At 47.0% G+C, this 23,396-nt stretch overlaps 1 protein-coding gene across 2 annotated transcripts in view; it reads left to right on the top strand.

Annotated features, from left to right (window-relative positions):
- The window catches only part of LOC104054293 (fibronectin type-III domain-containing protein 3A-like), a 44,278-nt gene continuing 20,882 nt past the window's right edge, over positions 1 to 23,396 (top strand). Inside the window, exons 1-5 of one of the 2 annotated variants that reach the window (XM_054075513.1) lie at positions 1 to 130; positions 6,055 to 6,159; positions 17,491 to 17,626; positions 20,693 to 20,768; positions 21,723 to 21,799. In XM_054075513.1, coding sequence (XP_053931488.1) covers positions 17,531 to 17,626; positions 20,693 to 20,768; positions 21,723 to 21,799 — 249 coding nt within the window. In that variant the 5' untranslated portion in view covers positions 1 to 130; positions 6,055 to 6,159; positions 17,491 to 17,530. Of the gene's footprint in view, positions 131 to 6,054; positions 6,160 to 17,487; positions 17,627 to 20,692; positions 20,769 to 21,722; positions 21,800 to 23,396 lie in introns of both variants that reach the window. The other variant, XM_054075512.1, reaches the window with a different exon arrangement.

Genomic DNA, 23,396 nt, shown 5'->3' with positions numbered 1-23,396 from the left:
GGCGGGGTGTGTTTGTCGCGCCCGCGCGCCCCGCCCCGAGCAGCCGGCGGCGCAGGCGCAGCGCCCGCATTCCACGATGGCGGCGCGGGCGGGAGGCGGCGGGCAGTGCCGGGGCTGAGCGGGGCCCACGGTCAGTGCCGGGGGCGGGGGACGAGGGGGTGCTCGGGGTTGGGGGGAGGATGAGGTGCACGGGCAATGGGGGAGGATGGGAAGAGGATGGGGGCAGGGGGGATGGGGGGCAGAGGGGGTGCGTGGGGTACGGGGGCAGTGATGGGGTTTACGGCGGAGGACGGGGTACTCGGTAGGAGGATGGGGGGAAGAGGGGGTGCACGGGGAATGGGAGAGGAGGGGATGCTGGGGGGGGGGGCGGTGGTGGGGTGCCCGGGATATGGGGGAGGATCGGGGGCGGAGGGGGGAGTGGGGAACGGGGGAGGATGGGGAGAAGAGGGGGTGCTGGGGGCGGCAGTGATGAGGGGAGGATGGGCGGAAGAGAGGTGCTCAGGGATGGCGAGAGGATGGGGTGCGTGGGTTACGGGGGAGGACAGGGCGCCCGGGGGATGGGGGAGGATGGGAGGAAGTGGGGTACTTGGAGTTGGGGAGAGGATGGGGTGCACGGAAAGGGGTGTACAGAGTACGGGAGAAGAGGGGGTGCTGGGGGGGGGGGCAGTGATGAGGTGCCCGGGTTTGTGCAGAGGACAGAGGAAGAGGGGTCCTCCGGGTTGGGAGGAGGATGGGGGAAAGATAGGTTGCAAGGAGAACGGAGGAGGATGGGGTGCTCAGAGCAGGGCGGTGATGGGGTGTACAGGGCAGGAGGGTGTACTGGAGAGCCTGGGGAATAGGGGAGGATGGCTGGAAGATGGGTACTCGGGGTACGGAACAGGATGAGGTGTCCGAGTATAGGGTGGGATGGGGAAAGATGAGGAGAAGATGGGGTACTCGGTGTTTAGGGGGAGGAAGGGGGGCCCGGGATGTGGGGCGGGATGGGGAGAGAATGGGGTGCCCAGAGTAGTGGGACGGTCCGAGGCGAGGATAGGGTGCCTGAGGTGTGGGATGGGATGAGGGGAGCCTGGGGTGCCTGAGGTGTGGGATGGGATGGGGAGAGGATGGGGTGTCTGGAGGAATAGGGCATCCTGGGAGGAGGATGGGGTGCCTGAGGTGTGGGGCGAACTGGGTGAGGATGGGGTGGGGTGCCAGTGTCTGGGGGAGGCAGGGCTCGGGCAACCCGGGGCAGGAGCGGGAGGGCTGTAGGGCAGCGCTGCCCGCAGGGTCCGGGGGGCAGAAGGGGTGCGGCGGCCGCCGGGGTTGGGGATCGGGGTGACCCGGCTGTATCCCGGCCAGCCCCGCTGTGCCTCCATGCATGGGGTTAACGCCAGCGAGATCCCCGGGCTCCCTCTTCCTGCTCCAAATTCCCCCTCTCTCCCTTTTTCCTTTCCTTTCTCTTCTGTTTCTATGGGCCGAGGGTGTTGAGATCTGAAGTCGCCTCCCCCCCCCCTCCGCGTTCTCCCTCCTCGCAGCCGGAGCTGCTGCCTGTAAATGCCACGTAGCCTTCTCCTTGTTCCCCTTGGCTGCTCGGCAGCTCCGGTGCCAGACACCTCCCCCAGCTCCTCCTGGGGTCGGGGCAGGGGGAGGTCAGTCCTGTCATCCCCTGTTTGGGTGGTGACCATCTCTTGCCCTCCCCCTTTCCTGCTTTGCCCCCCTCCTCCTCCTTGGGGCAGTAGCCAAGGTGGGGACCCTACTGTGACTGCTTTGCAGCCCAGTCCCCTTTACTGCCTCTCACGAAAGGCTGCTGACTTCCCACCGGCAGCGTCCGGAGGGCTGGGGGAGAAGCTCCAGGGGTTCCTGGCCCCCAGCCTCAGCAGCCCCCCGGATCCCTCTTATTTAAGCCGCTTCCTGCGCAGCCCCAAGCTCAGAAAACGGGGCAGTAATGCGGTGCCGGCAGGTGTATCTGCTTCCTCGAGTAGCCTCCTCTCAGCTGTTTCCCGAGTTTTCTTTCTCTTTAAAACTCACCACTTGGGTTTCTTGTTGGGATGATGGAAATTTTCTATAAAGCTCAATTTATTTCCATAATTGAGGTTTCAATTTCTGTCGGCTCTTGGAATATTGTCCCTGCCCGTGGCAGGGGGGATAGATCCGGGTGATCTTTAAGGTCCCTTCCAATCCAAACCGTTCTATGATTCCATGTCTTTTCTGCCCAGTGGTAGCCAGGGTTTTAGCATCGGCAATCCTTCCGTGCTTTATCTGATCCCTAATTGTGAATATTGACACACCAATAAGTTCTTCAGCTGCCCGGTGGGCCGATGCCTATGGTCTGCGATTCCTAATGTTCTTCTAATGTATTTATCTTTATGAGGCGCAGTTCAATAGGGAAATACTATCTCAGTCGCAGATGGAAAGACTGAGGCACCAAAATATTTATGGCCCAAGGTCACACAGGAAGTATGTGGTGAGGCAGGGAATTGAATCTAGATTTCCTGAGACTCAGATTAGCATTTTAACCAGGGAAGGATCCTCTCTGTATTTTAAGCCAATAAATTGACCTTGGAGTTAATATTGCAGTGTAAAAGAAAATAAGTTTGTGTTTTGTTCAGTGTCTCTGTGGATAAGGAGCAAAAATCTGAGTTGCTTCCCACCCTTGCATTCCTTTCCTTGTTTTATGTAATTTGTATGTGAGAAAGGATAAGGTGGTAAAATAGGAAAGATGTTGACTTTCTCAAGCCTCTGTGTGTGCAATTGTGCGTGTTGAAAACCAGCCAGCTATTACGCTGTCCTCTCTTTTAGGTCTTTCTACCTTCCTGTGTTCCAAATCTCTAAAAGTTTTGGAATGCTGTTGTTGTCTGGGAATAATTTCTTCTTAGCAAGGGTCAAACAAATCCACTATTCCGTAAAGCAGAGTTGAAGTCTGTCTACTTTGTGTCCGCTGCTGTCCTGCATCTTAGTGGTTCCTGATACAGCAGTCTGCGGATAAACAGGACTTGCACACGGTCGGAAACCTCTCCTGGAGCAGCTTTTGCCAGCAAGTTTGTGGAAAAACTTGGCCTTAACCGCAGTGAAGCAGCACTTTGACAATGGAACAGAATAATTTATACTTCTGGGGCTTTGTATCCGCGCAGGTACCTACTGCAGGCTGGTTTCATTCCTGTTATGTTAGGATGGCTTATTTTTGTTGGTGAAGTTCGGGAGCTAATTTTACTACAGTATTATTTGCCAGTGTTTTGGAGGGGTTGGATGTTAGAATTGTTTTAAACAATAACTCCTGGGGTGCTCACCTTCAGAGGGAGCAGAGAGAACTTTGTCTACACAAATGCGTTTACTGGTCAAAAACTGCATCTTTCTTTGATGTTGTGCTGAAACCTAAACTGTGACAAAGTTGAGTGTGAATGTTCTGTATGGCATTTCTAACTGTCCTTTGTTTGGGTTTTGTAGGCTGGCGTTTGCATCGTGTTGGCTGTGTGGGCTGTCACACCCATGCCAGCACTCTTTCATCTTCTGTGTTTATTTTTAGGAAAGGTTTGGTGAGTCCTTAAACCCCCAAGATTTCACATGTACCGAGCAAACAGTAGAAACTCCAGCATTCTGCTCATGGGAGAGCGTGCCTAGCCTTGACAAACCCTGCTGGAATGCCGCGCGGTTGAGCGGGGCTGTGTCTGCGTTTGTAGGCCCATTTGGAACAAGTCCAGAGAAGGGCAATGAAGCTGGTGAAGGGGCTGGAGACCAAGCTGTGTGAGGAGCAGCTGAGGGACCTGGGGTGGTTTAGCCTGGAGAAAAGAAGGCTGAGGGGAGACCTTATCACTGTCTACAACTGTCTGAAAGGAGGTTGTGGCAAGGTGGGTGTTGGTCTCTTCTCCCAAGTGACAGGTGATAGGACAAGAGGGAATGGCCTCAAGTTGCGCCAGGGGAGGTTTAGACGGGATATCAGGAAAAAATTCTTCACCAAAAGGGTTCTCAGGTGCTGAAAGTGGTTGAGTCCCCATCCCTGGAGGTGCTTAAGAGATGGGCAGATGAAGTGCTCAGGGATGATTTAGTAGTGGACAGGTACTGTTGGACTCAGTGATCTCAAAGGTTTTTTCCAACCAAGCAGTTCTATGATTTGTACACCTGTTATTGAAAAAGGGTATGGAATCCCTTTGGGTGAATTTCAAGGAAGTTTAAATACATGTTTTAAGCTTGGAAGACTGAAACTGGTGCTTTTATTTGATGACCTATTCTTTCCCCAACTTGAAGAGTTCTGGTCTACATGCAGGACGAAGCTTCTAACGTTTAAGAAAGCACACAACTGGGAAGGTGTTCTTACAGTATTGTGCATCCAAATCATGATCCAGTATGAAATGTTCTAACAATTCTAACATTTTACATGTTTTCTTAATTGCCTCTCATCATTGCGTTTGATCAGGGAAGACTTTTAAATTTATCTCTGAAAGCAGGTGAGAAACCCCAGCATTAGTAATCTTGCAACAGGCAAGAAAAAAGCTGCTTTTCTCACTTCTGATTTTGTGTCGCATAAGGATCAGGTCTGAACTATTGGTATTTACAGTCATGGCTGCTCGCTGCTCCGGTTCAAGGCTGGTGAATATCACAAGTGCCCTTTTCGGGTGTTTTACCTGTTTTTAGTGCGTTGTCCCGATGCTTCCCAAGGTCAAGATGGCCCGTTTTCAGCTGTTATCTGTGCTGCCAGCCAGACCTGAGCTCAAAAGTTTTGGATTCCTGCTTGAGGAGGGCACACTGAACTCTTTATTGCATTCTTGAAGAGCTTATTGTAAAAGCAGCAATAATTTATTCTTTCAGTGGTGCTAACACAATCCTTTCTGTGTAGTGATCAGCAAAGACACACCACTGGCTCGGAGCCCTCGGTCCCCTTCCGTCTTAATGTAAATCTGCTATTGTCCCCCATGTCTCGATTGATGTGCAAAATGCCTCCGTGTACTCAAGGTTCGCTTTTCTGGCATTGGGGCCTGTTGCTTTATGGGTTTTTTTGCCCACCTCTTATTAAAAGTAGTTCAGGAGGAACATCTATTCGGCTGTGACTTCAGAAACATCTGCGGCTTCAAGACAGTATCACCTTTCTGGGGGAAATAACAATGGGTCTGCTGTGTTTGCAGGAGGAAGCTGTGAGCTTCTGCTGGCTGGCGCAGCTCAGGGTTAGCCAGCGTGGTTAGTAGGCGACCTCGGGGAGCTATCAGGGCAGGGACTGCTCGGACCAGTTCCAGGAAAACTGCAGAACCAATGTGCCTGTGCCTTATCTTTAGGAAAACTATAATGGGAATTGGCTAATGATTGTAAAGACATCCAAAGTTTAGAGAGCCAAACCAGTGCAATTTATAATGCTCAGGGTGCGCACGGTTTGGTTTTGGTGCTGGATCCAGTAGCTTGAGAAAGATAACGGGGTTTACATCATTAAATTGAAAATCTTAAACAGCTTCAGTGAGTGCTAACACTGTTCATTACCTTCGCCCGGTGGAGCATCTTTGGTGGAACAGTTTCTACACTAAGGCTGTGCTGCCCTGTAAGAGTGAACTGTGATTGTGTTTTCCAGATTGTAAAATTTCATTTTTTGCGTTCCCTATCAGAGTATAAATATGTGCATGATAATTTGAATAGGGATGCATTCACGTACATTTTGGAAATGGGTATTTTTTCATAGATATTGTCATATAGAGTAACAAAGCACTGAGTAGATAGCTAAGTAACTACACTGAATATCCACAGCAAGCTCTTCCTATGGGAACCGTCTTCATAGCCTTCGAGTTCCCTTTTGCGCATGAGCCCAGAGCTAAAGCAGCAGCGTGTCTTTGGCGGGTACAGCGATAAATCCATGCGTAGCATGGGCACAATTGTCCGGTGTTGCATTCTGCGCAGACTGCAGGAAGGTGCTCGGCTCCTTCCCCAGAGGAGTCGTCCGTGAGTTTTATTTGCTGGTGCTGGTGGAGTTAATCACCGGCTGCTTGCTGATGTCTCTTGCTGTTTTATTGCATGTAGGTGGTTTTCTGCACCTTTTTTTCCTTTATGTCTGCCAAGTCACTAAAAAGGAAATCACAATGGCTATTTTTTTGTCTGCAGAAAGAAGACTGAGGGACAGCACAGCACGTTGCTCACACTACAGAGGTACAGACCGTGGAACACGCACGCCAGCAGGAGCACGCTGAAGGCAAGAGAGAGTCAACGGTAATTATTCGACATGGTTTGCTCTTCTCCCAGATTTTATGAAGCATTTTTTTCTTGTTAAGTCTCTAAGTGACACTTTAAGGTGAAATAATCATAGAATCATGGAATGGTTTGGGTTGGAAGGGACCACAAAGCCCATCCAGTCCCACCCCGTCCCACGGGCACAGACACCTCCCACTGGATCAGGGGCTCCAAGCCCCATCCAACCTGGCCTGGAACCGCTCCAGGGACGGGGCAGCCACCACTGCTCTGGGCAACCTGGGCCAGGGCCTCACCATCCTCCTCGTGAAGAATTTCTTCCTAATGTCTGATCTAAATCTAAATCTTCCAATTTAAAGCCATTCCCCCTCATCTTATCACTCCATGCCCTTGTAAAATAATAATATCGAAGTATGCCAGGCTTCAAAACTTAGGCTTCCTTTCATTTTATTTCCTGGAAGAAGTTTTTTGAGAATTTTATTATAAATGGAAAAAATTAATTAGGGAAGGAAGAAGTGATAGAATTCTTCAGGTAAAAGGAGTTTCAGTATTTCCACATAAACATTATTGATTGTATAAGTTAGCAACCTTATCTCTGTTTCCACTTTACTCGCTCCCTGTCTCCTCCTCCTGCCCCTGTAGTTGGGAATTTTTTTCCTTAGAGAGACTTGGATAATTGGCCCTTGGATAAAGAAAAGACATTCTGGTTGTAGTGAAATGCATTTTCTGTGTAGACAACCACAGCGAGTGGTACCATACTGATAACTGGGAGCCTTATCAGATACATTGATTTTAGTTGGAGCTCATGGAACTGAGCTCCTCAGCCATGGAGTTGATGGTCATGGAAGTGACCTGCTTGAAAAGCAGAGAGGAATCTGACAGAGTTGCCACGGTGTGGCACTTGTGAGAGCAAGACTTCTGCAGCTTCCTGGGATTTTTTAGATGAAGATTCTTATGAATTGCCTTCTGATGTGCCAGACCCTTGTGAAACCATGGCATTGCATTCTTAAAGATACAAGTAGACAAAAGTAGAAGCGATTGAGTAGGACAGTGCGTGCTACCTGAGAGGAGAATAAGCAGAATTTGATCCACCATGCAGCTAATGCGCTACAGCCTGAACCTCTTCTTGAGTTGTGCAAGGAATACAGCCTGTAGTTGGTGTATCAAAATAATTCCTTGCTTGATGCTTGCATAATCGCTTACAGGCTGAAGAAATCCTTTGTGCTGGCTGTGTTGTTGTGCTTGGGTTTGCAGTCATGTTTTGTAAGAGAGTTCTTCAACAGAAAAACTTTTTGTGTTGGTGCATTGGCAGGACGCATCCAGCACACTTGGTTTGCAGAAGCGTTGAATGGGAGCTGGTGGAAAATCAGACTGCTTTCCTCAGTGCCTACAGAGTCCTGAAAGCAAACTCCTGCTTGTATTGATCCTGTCGGATGCCAGGATGCCAAGTTGCACCAGGGGAGGTTCAGATTAGACATCCTTCACTGAAAGGGTTTTCAGGCACTCTAACCAGCTGCTCATGGAGGTGGTGGCATCTCCATCCCTGGGGGGATTTAAAAGGCAGGCAGATGAGGTGCTCAGGGGTCTGTTTCGTGGTGGATAGGTACAGTTGGATTCAATGATCTTGAAGATCTTTTCCAACCAAAGTAGTCTATGATTCTATGTGCTATCCGCTGCCTGCTCCAACTGCTCTTATGGCAGTGGGGCTGTCTCTAGAGCTGTGTATTCTATTTGCAAGGGAACACCCTCTTGGCTTTCCAGCTGTTCTTTACCACCTAACGTGACTGCACCACGTGTCCTGCGAGGTCACTGACACCGCTTTGGTTCTGTGTAGGGTTTTCCTTCCTCAATTTTTCACTTCAGCAGGGCTCTCTATTCTGGTGCCTCTGGCCAGAAGTTTTTTTGGAATTACTTTTCCATGGACCACAGAGTATGTTACTTCCATGATTCCTAAGTGATTTAGATAGACTTTTGGGTATGGAATTTCAGTAGCATGTCGCTGATGCGTACATCAACTGGTGTCCTTCAAGGCCTAAACAACCAGAACAATGTTCTGAAATTCAGGGGGCACAGTTTCACTCCCAGAAAATCATATTTAAAATAAGTACATGTGTTACATTGCTTTTATTAAAAGCTTTTTCATATAAGCTTGAAAATGTCCTGCTTTGTGTAGCTTTAGGACATTAAAATGAGCAACTTCACTTCAGAACATCATCTTCCCCGCTGATGGAAAGATGCAGGTTTGCGTTTAATTCCTTTTTTTAACAACATTGATACAGCTGGGAAACACCTTAATCCTGTTATTTTAAAAAGTTGAAATAAGAATTAAACACTTTGAGGGCTCAGTCCTTTGAGGTGTTCAGTTCTCTTGAACCTTTCTAGAAGCAGCAGGAACTTTTGGGAACTACCTTGTTCCTTTTTATGGGACTGGACACTTCGGAAGTAGGACAGAAGCGCTGAGGAGATGACTCTGCTTTTCAGGCAATGAGCGTGAAGACATGAAAAAATTAAAGCAATGAGGGAAAATATTTATCTAAAAGTAATATGTAAAGTAAAAGTAATAAGAACTCTTAATGCAAACTTTGCAGGCCTCATAAATGTGTAATTCAGAGGACAGACACAGCCCTGATGTCATCAATGGGCCTGTTGTTAAATAACAGCTCAAATCAAGTCAAATCTCACATGCTCTGGACACTGACAGGTTCTTTCTTCCCAGATCACAGTTCTTAGTGGTGGAGCTTCTCTTGTGAAGAGGAGGGAAACTGTGTGTAACCCTGGAGGGTGAACACAACCCTTCCGACTGCGCGTTGGCCTCTCTGCTGCACAGAGTAGAGCTCTCGCATCTCGAGGGATGGAGTTTCAGGCTAGAGAATAATTCTGCAGGGCTCTGGGCGGTTGCTTGTGTCGTTTCTGTTTGAGGGTGGAAGGCAGCAGTGGTTTTTATTGCTTTCCTGGCACAGTCATACCAGGAACTTGATCCAGATAGGTGAGGGAGGCTGAAAATTGATACTGTCACTTGGGTTGGAATTCCCACATGTCTTACTGTGTTGTAGCTGCTGTTTCTCTGCGGGTTTAGGGGGATTTGGTTTCCGTGATGTAAGGCCTTTCCCATCTCAATCGCACCCCTTCTTCAGGGAGAGTTTCTGCAGGCAATCAGGTCTCGCAGTTACCCAATAAGTGAGCATTAATACTCAATCGTCTTTAGGACAAACGTGTCCTGTAATTCAGTAGTTGCTTCCTCCCAAGCCTCGCTCTCTTACAGAGCATTCACACCTTGACTTAGCCTCTGTGGGTCATTCTCGTCTGTGGCCGCAGAGCCCAGTTTCCGCAGCTTTCAGGAGGTACCTGGGGGTCCTTCTGGGGACCAGCCCCATGTTTTGGATCCTCGGTGGCTTTTGTGAGGGCAGAAGGTGTGTCAGTGGTGATAAAAGCCTTGTGGCCACTTCTGTATTTTACCCTGGAAACTATCAGCACTGCTTTGGAATAAGTGCTTAAGGAGCATTTAAATGTTTTGGAAAACATGGAGAAATGTTACTTTTTTAGCTGTCAAAAGGGGAGAAACCTATTTTACGAGGGTTTCTAGGAGACAACCCTCGGTTCAGAGCATGGAAACCTTGTGCTGTGTCTGCAGTTGGGGTGGGCACCTTGTTGAGCGTTTCTGTTTTACGTGGGTCGCAGGCCTTGCCTAGGTCAACATTGCAAGGCCCTAGCAATCCTGGAGCGAAAAGACGTTGGGCTTCACAGCTGGAAAGATGAAAACTGCTTGACCGAGCACATTTGTTGGGTAAGCTGTGAAGAAGGCTTTCAGTATCAGAGTCATGGCACCCTTCTGGCGGGCAGCCAGTCTTCACACAGGACAGCACAGACAAATTCACTTGGGTGTCATTATAAACAATTTCCAGCATGTTAATCAAACCGTATGTTTGGTTTTGAACAGATGCCTGTTGTGGAGCGGTGGTGGTCTCTGCAGAGCTGCAGTTGTAACGGAGCTGCTGTTAAGTTCCCTTAATCTTGCTAAAAGTAACGCAGTCCATCTCGAACACCTCCTGTGTGGTCCCGTGTCAGGGGAGAACTATTTTAGGATTGGGATGATATCTTAAACACCTTGTTAATGCTGTTTATTTAGAAAACTTGGGTGGGAGAGGGTAGCTTGTATCTTTTTGCCAGAAAGTTTCTTACCTTAAAATCGTGTGGGACATAAATTTCAAACTGGAAGGGTGAGGGGGGTTGGAATCCATGGAGAAGGTTTGGTCTTTTGATGAGGTTGTTCCTTTGCCTGAGGTTGGGGATGACTTTTGTTCTCTCTAGCAGCCTTTGGAGATGCCAAACTTAAATGTCAGGTTAGAGTGTGTTTAAAATACTCAGGAGTCCCAGTTTGCAAGAGATCGGGAGTTGAAGGCATGGCAGTGTCTCCACATTTTCTTTACCAGGGAACATGAGATTGGTGTATGTGTGTGCCCACAGATCCAGTCCTGAATGTTGCTTTTTTCCCAAGGTAAAAGACGCTATGTTGCATATTATGAGGCTATTGTTTTTTTTCCCTGGCTTAGAGAAAATAAATATATATAAAATTATAGTAAATATATAATACTATAATACTGAGGGCTGCTGTGAGGACAGACTGAGAGAGTTGGGGTTGATCAGCCTGGAGAAGAGAAGGCTCCGGGGAGACCCTTATAGCAGCCTTCCAGTAGTGAAAGGGGCTCCAGGAAAGCTGGGGAGGGACTTTCTGCAAGGGCATGGAGTGATAGAACAAGGAGGAATGACTTTAAATTGGAAGGGGGAAGATTTATATCAGACATTAGGAAGAAATTCTTCACGCTGAGGGTGGGGAGGCCCTGGCCCAGGGTGCCCAGAGCAGTGGTGGCTGCCCCATCCCTGGAGGGGTTCCAGGCCAGGTTGGATGGGGCTTGGAGCCCCTGATCCAGTGGGAGGCGTCCCTGCCCATGGCAGGGGTGTGGAACTGGGTGGGCTTTGTGGTCCCTTCCAACCCAAACTGTTCTATGATTAGTAATTCTATTAATGTGAAAAGGTATAATTAAAACTTTAGATTTGTATACGATACAGCTTTTAATAAACAGCACTATCGAAGTCGTTTACTTCCTGCCATCAACGTAAGCTGTGATCGGGCTGGAAGGTTGCGTAAGGCACCGAACCTCGAAATCAGGAAGTCTGAGCTCAGTTTCTAGCGCTCCGTCAGACTTCCTCTTCGGCCCCGGACACGTTGTTCTCTCCAGCGTAGGCATGCTGTATAAAACATGCCCCGTTCAAAGGATCAGTGCCTTGAACTAGGAACTTTCTCAGATTAAACGAAGCACTTGCTGTAATGAAAATGCAGGTGTTGTGACAGCTTCTGTGTGGGACTGTAAAGTACTTGTTTTTACTGTGTCTGAAATCCCTTCAGCTTCCCCTTCAGACAGTGGAATGCAGCCAATCCATTTCTATCTGCAGTGTTCCCCCCTGTTTAGTTTTCACTTGATATCTTCTGGAAAGAGACTTTTAATATGCTAGGAAGTTATTTTAGTAGGAGATAACAGGATTTTAAAGCTGCTGCACCTTTGCACGATGGATAATCTCATATTCTATTAACGTGATTAGAGGATAGAATTCCAATGGAAGCATTAGTTTTTCAGTATATGACGTTTTTCTTGGTTTGTCTAGCACTATAAAGTACTTTTGATGCACACAGAAACTCTGCTTTGTTTTTACGTGCCCTGCACATAAATAGCTCCAAATCCATTGTTCCTGCATGAAGAGAAACCACGTCTGTGGAACGGTTGCTGCGGTGTCGGTGTTTACTCCTGCCTGTCCCAAAGCTCTTGATGTAACAGGAGCGATGTGTTTATATGAGAAACTTACTCTGGTCATAACCTTTTCTTCGAGATACTGCTACTGTAATCTTGAAGCTGTTTCTGCTGAAAACTACCCCGAGGTGCTGGAGCTGTGGATTTCTTGCACTTTGGATTGAGACTGTTTTAGATTTTAATCTCTGATGAGGCTCCGTGACTTCCCGCTTTCCAGCCTGGAGGTGCGATGCTCTCGTACCACCCAGCCACCCACCCTGGCTTTGCTCCTTCTGCCTGGGCAGCACAAGAGCCAGTTTGTGTGTAAATTGAAGCCCAGCTTCCACAGCGGAGGCGCTGACTTCAGATGGGAGTGGGAGAAATCAATGAACACTGAGCTCAGTGCGAATCCTCGGCAACTGGAGCGGGGCCAGGATGACTGCAGCCCTGCTTGAGAAGAATTCAGGCTGGAGAAAAGGGAAGGCCAATGTTTCAGTCTTCCAAGAGTCGCGGCATTTTTACTATGTCAGGAAGTGAGGTCAGGCACAGCCGCTGTGTGCGGTAATTGTTTTCTGGAAGGCCAGTCATTACGATTTTCTGTTTTTCTTAGAAGCCTTTGTAGTGCAAGGCTGTCAGTGGAAAATGTTGCCTTTTTTTTTTTTAATATGGTGAACATGATTAACCATATTCCATCAGCGCAGCACCGAGTGACTCAGGAACGCTTCTCAGGGTACGTTTTATAAGTATGAACTGGTTTTATTTCATGTTCTGGAGAAGGCTCCAGCCAGACCCTTACAGCATCCTTCCAGTGCCTGAAGAGGGCTGCAGGGAAGCTGGGGAGGGACTTTTTACAGAGGCATGGAGTGATGGGATGGGGAGGAATGACTAAATTAGAAGATGAAAGATTTAGATTAGACATTAGGAAGAAATTCTTCAAGATGAGGGCCCTGGCCCAGGGTGCCCAGAGCAGGGGTGGCTGCCCCATCCCTGGAGGGGTTCCAGGCCAGGCTGGATGGGGCTTGCAGCCCCTGATCCAGTGGGAGGTGTCCCTGCCCATGGCGGAGGGGTGGGACTGAGTGGGCTTCAGGGTCCCTTCTAATCCAAACCAATCTGTGATTCTATGGTTTAAATGTCTTCTTTTTTAATGCTGTGCCAAGTTCAGCTTGTTTGATGCCTGTGTCTTGAACAAATGGCTTGAGCTACGGCTTTGAAGGCTGATTTCCAGCGTTGGCTTCTGTTAACTTAGAAATGTGATATCCACTATGACTTCCCTCGTTTTGCTACAGCACTGCTTTGGGAGCTTTGTTCCTGAGCTGGTTGGTCCCAGTTCTTTTTTTCCCGTGGCTGTCACGCTCCATGGGCTGAATTCATCCTTCAGCTCAAACGAGGTACGGGAACGACCTTTAGCCGATGGCTAGTAGGAGCCACTCTGAAGGGATGAATCGGGCCAGAAGCACCCATGCACAATGTAACCTTTCTAAAACTTAATCTGTTTAATTCCATACTGACTTGGAAATCTCCAGTGTGAGCTGATGGAGCTCTGGAAGAGGCCTCTATGCATCCTGCTATTGATTCATATAGAATGATTCACTGACTCGCAGTCTATTCCTTGGCAACTCTGAAAACTACACAATTAGTCTTTAATGCTTTCAGATGGGATTTTTCGTGTTTGTTTTCAGTCTAGAATTTAAAATGTTGCAGTTTAGCTCATCTGTAATGTCAGCGCAGCCTGTGAATTCTTAGTGCAAACACTTCTTTTTTTTTTGCCTTGACTGCTTGGATAGTGAGTGGTGATGGCAAACACCTCGCTGCCATGGGCAGATGCTGGAGAACAGCGTCTCTCTTTCCAAGGTGGGATAGACCCACCTGGCATTGCGGACCTGGGAAGCTTTTTGATGCAGTTCTGCCTGTCAGTATTTTGTTCCTTTTTGGGTGGTTTCCAACCCTCCCGCTGGATTTGCCTTTCCAAGCTCACTCGGTGTGGGGAAATCTGAGAGTTCAGAGAATGCCCGGTGTCGGTGACAGTGTTTGAGGGAAGCTGTGAGGCTTGGAAGGGCTTTGCCTGTGGGAGTTGTGGATTGAGATGGGTTTGGAATCCTTGGATTTTTGTCTCTGTGGTTGCCCTCCACCTTTTCTTTGGAAGCAGCAGCCTTGATCCCTCGGAGCAGCCATGCTGTGCTGCTGCCGGTGCTGAGCCGTGGGGCTGAGCTGGCGGACGGCGGGGCTGGATTCCCTGCTCCTAACCCAGCAGTGGAAGGGTGTGGGAAATGACTCTCAGAGAGGTCTCTTCTTCTGTGTTTTGTTTTTCAGGAAATTGTGCTGAGTGTGTAATAACTTTTCAGGAATTCTTTTTTTATTTACCCAAATACCACCTGCTTCCTTGGATGAGATGGAGCCGTTTGGGAGGCGAAGCTGTTGATGTGATGTTCGGTGGGAATGCTATGTTTCCCTAGAAAGCTTTTAGGGGCTGTCCCGTGCTTGGTTACCAACGAGAGCAGCAGGGTTGTTTGCTGCTCTCTTGTAAGTATTTTCAAGGAAAGTGGCTGCACTATAACAGCAAAACACTGGTTTGCGTAAATCCATGGGTACGCAGGGCGGTGTTTCTCTCTTCCATTGGTGTTTTGTGGCTTGCTGCCCTCCAAGCCCAGCTGTGCCGTGAGCTGCAGTGTTCTGCATCCGGCAAAACTGCCCTGCAGTTGCTATAATGGTTTTGTTTATGCTGGTACGGTTTTCTCCAACCATTCACGGAGACGTGAAATTGTATTTGCTGGTTTTGGAGAGTGTCATTAACCATATTGAATCATATGTTTCCTAATACCCCAAGAATTAAGTTTTTCCTTTAAAAAACATGTTGTTGCGGTACTGAGCGAGTAGAATGTGGTGTGTTTAGGTGTAAATGTAAATGCTGCCTGTGTCTTTGGGCAATGGATGAAGGATTCCTCTATTGGATGGGGCTTTGAGAGCCCTGATGCGCTGGGAGGTGTCTCTGCCCGTGGCAGGGAGTTGGAACTGGATGGGCTTTAAGATCCCTTCCAACCCAAACCATTCTGTGATTCTAAAAACCACGAGGGGGTTGATGCTCTGCCATTTGTACCAACTGCACCGTGAGGCTCGCTAACGCAGACAAAGCCTCGGAGCATTGTGTTCAGCCGATGGATACCAGGACAGAAACTGTAAAGATTTATTTAGAATGGCAGGTGGTACCGGGGCTTGTTTCAGAAGATGTTTTTTGCAGGTGGTTGGTTTGGTTAGGTGAACATTTGAATGCAGATGGAGGTTTTATTTGGTGAAGGGTTTTCCCCTATACATTAAGTGCTAATTTCTGTCCTCTTTGAGGTTCTTAGATGAAAGAAATTGAAACTGTATACATATATAAAATCTAGTATTTTGAGTCTGCCCGTGTCTGCTGAATTCCTATTACAGCATTTGAGGCTTAGATCCAACCTCTAAACCTCTGAAGATGGGAGAGGTGCGGTGGATGGACCTCCTCCTTCATTTTAACAGGCCAGGCTGCCTGGCAGTGTTCCCGTGAGGGTATCTTTAAGTGGGATGATTATACACAATCAGATGAGTTTGTTTCCTTGGCCGAGGTAATTCAGATAGGGTGGAATATAATTTTATTCAAGTAATAAATACCATCCAAACTAGTTGGATACATTTAGGACGAGCTTGAACTTCAGAGGTTGTGTCTGGCCCTTGCAGTCCTGTTTGGCCTCTTTAAGTCATTACTGGGGCGAACCTGGAAAACAGCTGGTGTGCAGAGTGAGCTGGGCTCTCCGGCAGCGTGGGTGTTTTGTCATGCTGTGTTTTGTGGCTCTGTGATTGTACACGTTCTTTTGACCTGGGTGTGCAGGCAAGAAGGAGTGTGTTTTTTACTGATGGATGCTACCATCTGCTTCACCTTGTGGTGGTAACACAGGGGAAACCCTTGTCACTTCAGCTTTCATCACAGACCCTTTCTGGACTGAGTTCCTGCCAGAAAAATTTCCACCCCTTCCCCCAAACGCTGTCATTCTGTGCTGGTTGTGGAGAACTGAATGAGAACTTGGCAGCTGTGTGTAGACTGACTTGGTTCATGCATGTACTGGGGGGAGGAGTGGTGTTGGTTTGATTTTGATTTTAATTTGAGGAATTGGACTGTTCTAACCGCGTGTTGCCTCCTGTCTGGGTTTACAGGAGGTAATGGGAAGGGAGAAGGAAATGTCAGCATTTCCTGTATCCTGTTATCCTGTGCTTTTTATGGATGCTGAATTAACTCTGCAGTGAAAATGCACTAACACTTGGATTGTATTTTGGCTTATTGCAATTACAGATCATTCACTAGAAGCCCAAAACCACGCAGCACTTTTCCAGATGCAATTCTCCATGGTACTCGGTTAAAGATTCTTGTGTGATGTGCGCTTCTCCCTTGTGTTGCCTTACACTTGGTTCTGGCTGCGTTGGACTCTGTGTCAGTGACACATTGCTATGTTAGAGAAATTTTATGGTTTGGGGGATGTTTTGATCATAACAGAGACAGAAATGTACTGATAGTGTGTGAATTATCTGGTTCTGGAGTACAAGCCATTTAGAAATTGTTACTACTGATTTAGGAATGAAGTTCTGGTACAGTTGGACTTGATGATCTCAAAGGTCTTTTCCAACCAAATCGTTATAGAAGCATGGAATGGTTTGGGTTGGAAGGGACCTCAAAGCCCATCCAGTTTCAACCCCTCTGCCATGGGCAGGGACACCTTCCACTGCATCAGGGGCTCCAAACCTGTGTCCCATCCAATGTGGCCTTGGACACATCCCGGGATGGGGCATCCATGACTTCTGTGGGTAACATGTTCAGGTTCCTTACCACCCTCATTGTGAAGAATTTCTTCCTAATGTCTAATCTAAATCTTCCCCTTCTGATTTAAAGCCATTTTCCCTCATCCCATCATTCTATGTCCTTGAAAAAAGTCCCTCTTCATCTTCCTTGTAGGTCCCCTATGATTCCATAAGTGTAAGTTATGCATCTATGTAAGGGCATCACTTCCGCGCTGGTTTCCTCACTCGGAGCAAGTCAGGCTGAATATGCATGGGCAATATTTAAAGAACATATTTTTGGCAGAAGTTCTTGCTTAACTGCAGTACTTGGCAAAGAAGAGGAGGGTCATGCGTTAGAGTAGGTGGGTGTGCTGCACTGTGAGGAACTCGGGTATCCGAAACACGATCCCCGCCAAGGTTTTCACACTGTCTTGTTTGTCCAGGTTTTTAAATGTGCAGTGAAGCTAGAAGTGGATGTTTTATAGTTACTTGTCTCTGAATAAAGTCAGTTTATTTGAAAAGCTTTGGGGAAAACCTGTGGCGTGTTGAAGTCTGACAGTATTTTCATGTTGAGTTTGAAATGTTTTTAAATTGCCGTCATTAAAGGATTCGATATCACAGTGCAAGAGGAGAAAAAAAACCACCAAAACAACATCCTGAAGGCTTTGCTGTATTTTTCTTCTGAAACATTGATATAATTTGGTAAACAAAGGAGGGAATTATTTGGGAAAGGGGAGAGACTTATCTAATATTGGCACTCTCATTGTTTCAGCAGGCGGTTGACGTGAGCGGTTGTCCATGAATGGTTCCCAGACATGATGGCTGACCAGCCGCCTCCCCTGGAAGCCACGCCGATCCTGAATGAAGTGCCGCTTCTACCTCACATGGTCAATGGGGACAGCATTCAGCAGGCAAGTAGATCCTATGCCTTCACGTACACATCATGGAGCACTGTGCCAGCAGCCATGGGAGGGAGGCGGACATTCAAATATGGTGTAGAAAACAGACCAGAGGGGCAACAAATAGTTTTTCTAACTTGTATAATGGCTGAGAGAGGGGGAGATTTGAAATAAAGCAACTGTGATGCTGATTTGCAAAGTTAGAAAGGCATGTGGCTCTCAGCACTGATAAGTGTCAGAAAACAGAAGTGCAGATGCAGAGAGGAAGAAAATCATTTGACATTGATATAGTGGAAGTGTGAAAAGATTGCAAAATAAAAGGATAAGTTGCTATATGCCTATAAGGGCTTTAAAATTAAATATCAAAATCAAAGAATAAAAGGAAAAATATAGTATATGGATTTAATAAAACACTAAGGTTTTGAGAGCTCTAAAAGCTCATGTAAAATAATCAATAAGGATTATTAGTGGGCAGACAGTTCCAGTGCCTGAAAACCCTTTTGGTAAAGGAATTTTTCCTGATAGCTAATCTGAACCTGCCCTGGTGCAACTTGAGGCCATTCCCTCTCATCCTATCGCCTTGGGAGAAGAGACCAACACTCACCTCACTACAACCTCCTTTCCAGGAGCAGCAGAGAGTGATGGGGTCTCCCCTCAGCCTCCTCCAGACTGAAAAGCCCCAGGTCCCTCAGCGGCTCCCAGAACCATTGGGCTCCAGCCCCTTCCCCAGCTCTGTTCCCTTCCCTGGATGCGCTCAGGCCCCTCAACATCCTTCTTGGAGTGAGGGGCCCAAAACTGAACCCAGGATTTGAGGTGTGGCCTCACCAGTGCCAAGTCCAGGGTGCAATCCGTTCCGTGCTCCTGTTGGCCACGACAAAGATAAGTTTGCAGTTTTCTGGAAGGGTTTCTTGTTCTGAAAAAGCTTCAGCAATGGGAAGTGTGTGAATAAGGGACTGGGAAGTGTGTGAACAGGGCATAACAGCAGTAGGCTGGGCAGTGCTATGAACTTGCTTTCAAGCTGTGGTGATCCCTCAAGCTCTGCAGTGATTCCGCGGCCGCCGGAAAGCGTTCACTTTGCCGTGGCTCCCAGCGCTGGTCTGCTGTCTGCCTTGGCGCAGATTGACTCGTTAGAAACACGCAGACATCCTGGAATTTTTCCTTGGTGGAAGGTAGATGGAACTGCATTCGCTTCATTAGTCGGAGTGAGTCATTCCTCTAAGACATTGCCCCATGCATTCCTGAAATTCCAACCTCCACACGGCTCAGCAGCCCTCCGATTGCACCACTCGCTCAGGATCCTTTTCGCTGAGCTCAGTTCATATTTTCCTGAACTGTTTTTGAGATTTTCAGTGGATGGAAACCTGTTCTGAAGATCTGAATGTCTAACAGGATCCCGTTCCTGCCTGTGAATGTTCTTGCTGCAGCTGTTGGCCTCATCTTTCCTGGTTCTTTGTGCCCTGGCGAATCCCAGCCCATTCTTGTCTGTTTTCTGTACACAAGTAATACCGCTTCTCTTTCCTTACTCCTTCAGTAGAGTTTAAGCCATAAATTTACTTATGTACTGACAGATCTGCTTAAGCTTCAGTGCTTTAATTGTGCCATTTTTACAAGTATTGTCTGTCGTCTGTCCTTCTCGTGGAACTGTGATAAATATTACTGACAGCTGGAGGGCCTTTTGAGGGATTTTGGTGTTTTACTGGTGTCCAAAAGCGACTCCTCTACCTCGTGTAAATCATCTCCTGTTCTGTAGGCATGTGGGAGCAGAGTCTGTGTCTATTACACTTCTGCACCTCTGCTAGAAAGTTAAAGCTGAGTGCAGCACTTTGCAGAAGCTACGGTGTCAGGGTTAAGTGGTGTTTTAACAGTCTGCCCCTTCCAGTTTTGTTTTATGCAGAACAGTTTGAATGTAGGAGATCTGTGCAAAATCAGTGTGCACTGAATCTGCATGCTCGAGGGAAGCTGTACCTTCAGTAAATGGGTGCGTTTCCACTCACTCTCCTGTACCTTAGCTGGAGAAATGTGCTTCGCTTGCAGCATGAGCTGCGTGGCAAACGCTTTGGAAAAGTGTGGGATTCATCGAAAGACAAGGCTTGAATGAGGGACCACGAGGTCTTTTCAGGTCCCATTCTTTTCAGTGGTCTTTTTATTAATGGCCAATATAATAGAAGTGAGTGTACTTAATAAATCTGCAACTGGCATGAAATGGGAGGAACCACGAGCATCTCGGCAGCCTGGAATTGTTGTGGTCACTGGGAAGATCGTCTGGAAAATTACAAGCACAAAGCACTGCGTTTGGGTATGCAGCTTATCGTAATGGATGGCTGGGTTTGGAAGAGGTCCTTTAGGAAAAGGTCAGGGGTGGAGGAAACCACAAGTGGAAGTCATCGGCATTGTGCTGTGTCCACAAAAAGGTGGGTAAAAATCCAGAATGGATTTCTATACAGAGTAAGGCATCTAAACTGGAGAACGCAATCTTTTCATGTGGTGATTCTTTATTCTCTTTTTTCCTTGGTGGTGAAGACCTGGAGTGAGGGTTCAGGTTGATGTTAGATGGTAAAATCTGTAAGGGTGAGGATGGTGAAGCTGTGGTGCGTATACTGGGGAGCTGATGGAACTCCATCACTGGAGGTGCAGCATTACAAAATAGGCTGATTCCTTTCTATCAGAGTGGGATGTCATGGGGATCTCCTCAAGTCCTGTCTAACCAGTACGGTTGTTGTTCCATGACCGGTATAAAAACAGAATGAGAGAAAATGATACATTTTGAGTTTCATAGCAAAGTTTACAATTTAATTATTTCAGGCATATTCAAGGGAAGCGCTTCTGGCAGGAGTCAGAGAAAAATCCCAATTATGCAAAACTAATGATTTTCTGTCCAAGTATGGGGAAATGTCATTCTATTTGTCCATGTTTCTCACCTCGCTTTTTTGCTTTCTAAAGTCACCAAAGCTATATTGTTTTAGTGGAACATGTGGGTATAAGGAAAAGCTGGGGTTTTCCCCAAGTGATTACTAAAATTTAAAAAAAAAAAAAAACCAAAATCAACCCAAACCCTTCTTTGTGTTTTGTTTCCTACAGGTTATTCTTGTGCAGGTCAACCCAGGTGAAACATTTACAATCACAACTGAAGATGGACACATCCAGTGCATTCAAGGTAAAGGAGAGCCTGAAGTATTGAGTCTGAATATTTTGATTTTGCACATATCACGGGATTACTACCAGTGTTTCTTTTTGTAGTGTCAGATGTGGGTTTGTATGTTCTACAATGGGATCTATCCGATTTTTCAGTTTGTACTTAAAGCACAAACAAGGCAATGCTGGGCAATTGCCATGGTTCCATCTCTGCAGACTCTACTCACTTATAAAAGCCAGCATCTCAGCTGGTTTTGTAGTGATCCTTGAATTCTCAGAATGCAAACACATGGGTTTATTTGGCAGTTGGTCCCCACTGATCTAAACACTTTCAGTAGGTGCCGTGTGACCTTGCTTCACTGTAAGGCAGCAACATTAGCAGCCCACCGTGTGGCTGCCTGCTCTGTGGCTGCTGCTGAGGGAAGCGTTGGTGCCCTCTGTGTGGCTGCCAGCTCTGTGTTACCTTCCGGGTAAGCGACTGAACTGCAGATCTGAGTCAGGTCAAAATCCCTCCCATTAGTCGGGTTGAATCTATCAGTACTTCCATTTTTGGAATATTTTTCACCATTTCACATGATGTTATATCAAACGTGTCCATTCTGCTTTCATCAAATCCCAGGCAGGAATGCTTTCATTCAACTTGATGTGAAAATAATATAGTCTTATTTAAACCAGCTGTCAGAGTTACTGCAGTGCCAGTGCTGTTGCAGACTTCACTGTCACAATACAAGAACTAAAATAAAATATATCTGTGCTGATTTTTCTGCAGTTAAAGAAATGCCATGTAAGTAGGGTGGTTTGGATAGTTTGGGCCTTGCTTCTGAATCTACTCGTCTAAAAGCAGTTCCCTAAACACAGAGCTGGGTGCACGTGCTCCCTTTTCGGGCACCACAGCAAGCCACCACCTCTGGAAGAAAAGGTGTCTGGGGTTTGTGAGATCCTGGTTTGTTAAAAATGGTGCCTTGTTTGTCCCCAGGTCCAGCACATGTTCCTATGATGTCACCAAACGGTTCTATGCCACCTATCTTCGTGCCTCCCGGTTACGTATCTCAGGTAAACGGTCATTTATTGTTACATTTCGGTGTGTTTCAATAAGGTTATTGATTGTTTCCTCCGGAACAGCCGTTCGAAGCGTATCTCCTCTATTTTCCATTGTACCCAACACCTATTTAACTTACTTTATCGTAGGCTCTACCACCTTCTGTTCCCTGGGCACAATTTGATCTAGTTTTCAGCTTTTCAGTGCTGCTGCTTGGCAGTAGGAGGTTATTCTCAGTAAATAGCCGGTGGCTCACAATTGGCTGGTTGAGCAGGAACCACATCTTGATTTTCCTCCGGTCCCGTTGTCAAGGTGAGAGGGGGCGCCTGGGCCATACGAACGGTCCTAGTTGCCCGCAGCCTGCTCAGTGTCAGGGCTGATGAGGACAGGCAGTGCTGAGCTCTGCTGGAAACGCTCCGATGGGAACATAGCTGGGGGCAGCAGCAGCATTGAATGTGTCTCACATGCTGTAGGGGTGAGACTCGTGGTTCTTACATTGAGGTTATGCGGGTCATTTGCTAGTGTCATTCTCTCTCTCATCCCATGGGTCTTTTTTTTTTCCTGGACTGCATAACATATTTCTCCTTAGTGGCCACTCAGAATTCAGGTTTTTCTATTCTATTTATCAAAGTTCGCAGAGCCCCTTTCTTTACCAGCTTTAGTGCTTATGAGATGAGTAGAACTCCAGGCTTCTTTCCCAGCTTTACTTTTCCACTCTCGCTGCTTTTCCGCTCCTCTGCGTTGTGAAGTCATAGCAGATCAGACCCGTGAGTGGTATTAAAACTGTTATGAGAGGTATTGGAAGTTACCAGCGTTGATCTACTTATAAATTACTGCATTGTTAAAGGGAAGCAATTATAAACAAATACTTATAATGGGGTAGGCGAGGTTTCTTATTTCCTAGTGATGTTCAAAGTTAGGAGTTTTCTGAGGAGGCTTGAAAACCTCCTCTTGAGGTCCTCAAGGCAATTGTTTGTGCCTCTGCTGTTGTCAGTAGGTGCTTTCATGCAGAGCCTGAAGAAAGATCTCCCAAATAATTTATGCATCAACATGAAATTGAGTCTTCGGCACAAACAGCATGTAAAGCACTGGCGCGCAGTCTGAAAAATGCTGTTGTTCTGGATTTACTGTCACACAAAACAAGGAGGTTTGATGTGGTTTAGTTTTCTCTTGGTCGTTATGACGGCATAGCCAAGTCTGAAACTTTAAGTCAGAGCTTGAGTTACTTATTCCGGTCTTGTGAGCAGCCGAGACTTTACATTTCTGTCCCCAAACTGCCCCTGCCTATCTGTTCCAGGCATCTTAAAGATGAGACCAAGCTTTTTGTGACTCCTGCTCTGGTGTTAATTCCTGACTTTGTCTTCTAAACCTGTGTTCTGGCCAAAGCCTTAGTTTTAACACTTGGAGAAGTGTTATTGTATAAAACCTTAATGTATTTTAAATTTACTGTAGGAAAAGCAACACAATGAGTACGGAATTTCACACTGGCAGAGTGAGCCTCTGGAAGGATCCTTCCTATTGCTGGTTTAGGACATGCTTAGAAGCGTGTGTGTGCACACGTGTGCATGCACTGTCTTAGCCCCTTTGTGTCCTGGAGTTCAGACACACAGA

This window comes from Cuculus canorus, chromosome 10, assembly GCF_017976375.1.
Source record: "Cuculus canorus isolate bCucCan1 chromosome 10, bCucCan1.pri, whole genome shotgun sequence".
Lineage (NCBI taxonomy): Eukaryota > Metazoa > Chordata > Aves > Cuculiformes > Cuculidae > Cuculus > Cuculus canorus.
This window is presented reverse-complemented; position numbering and strand designations above follow the sequence as displayed.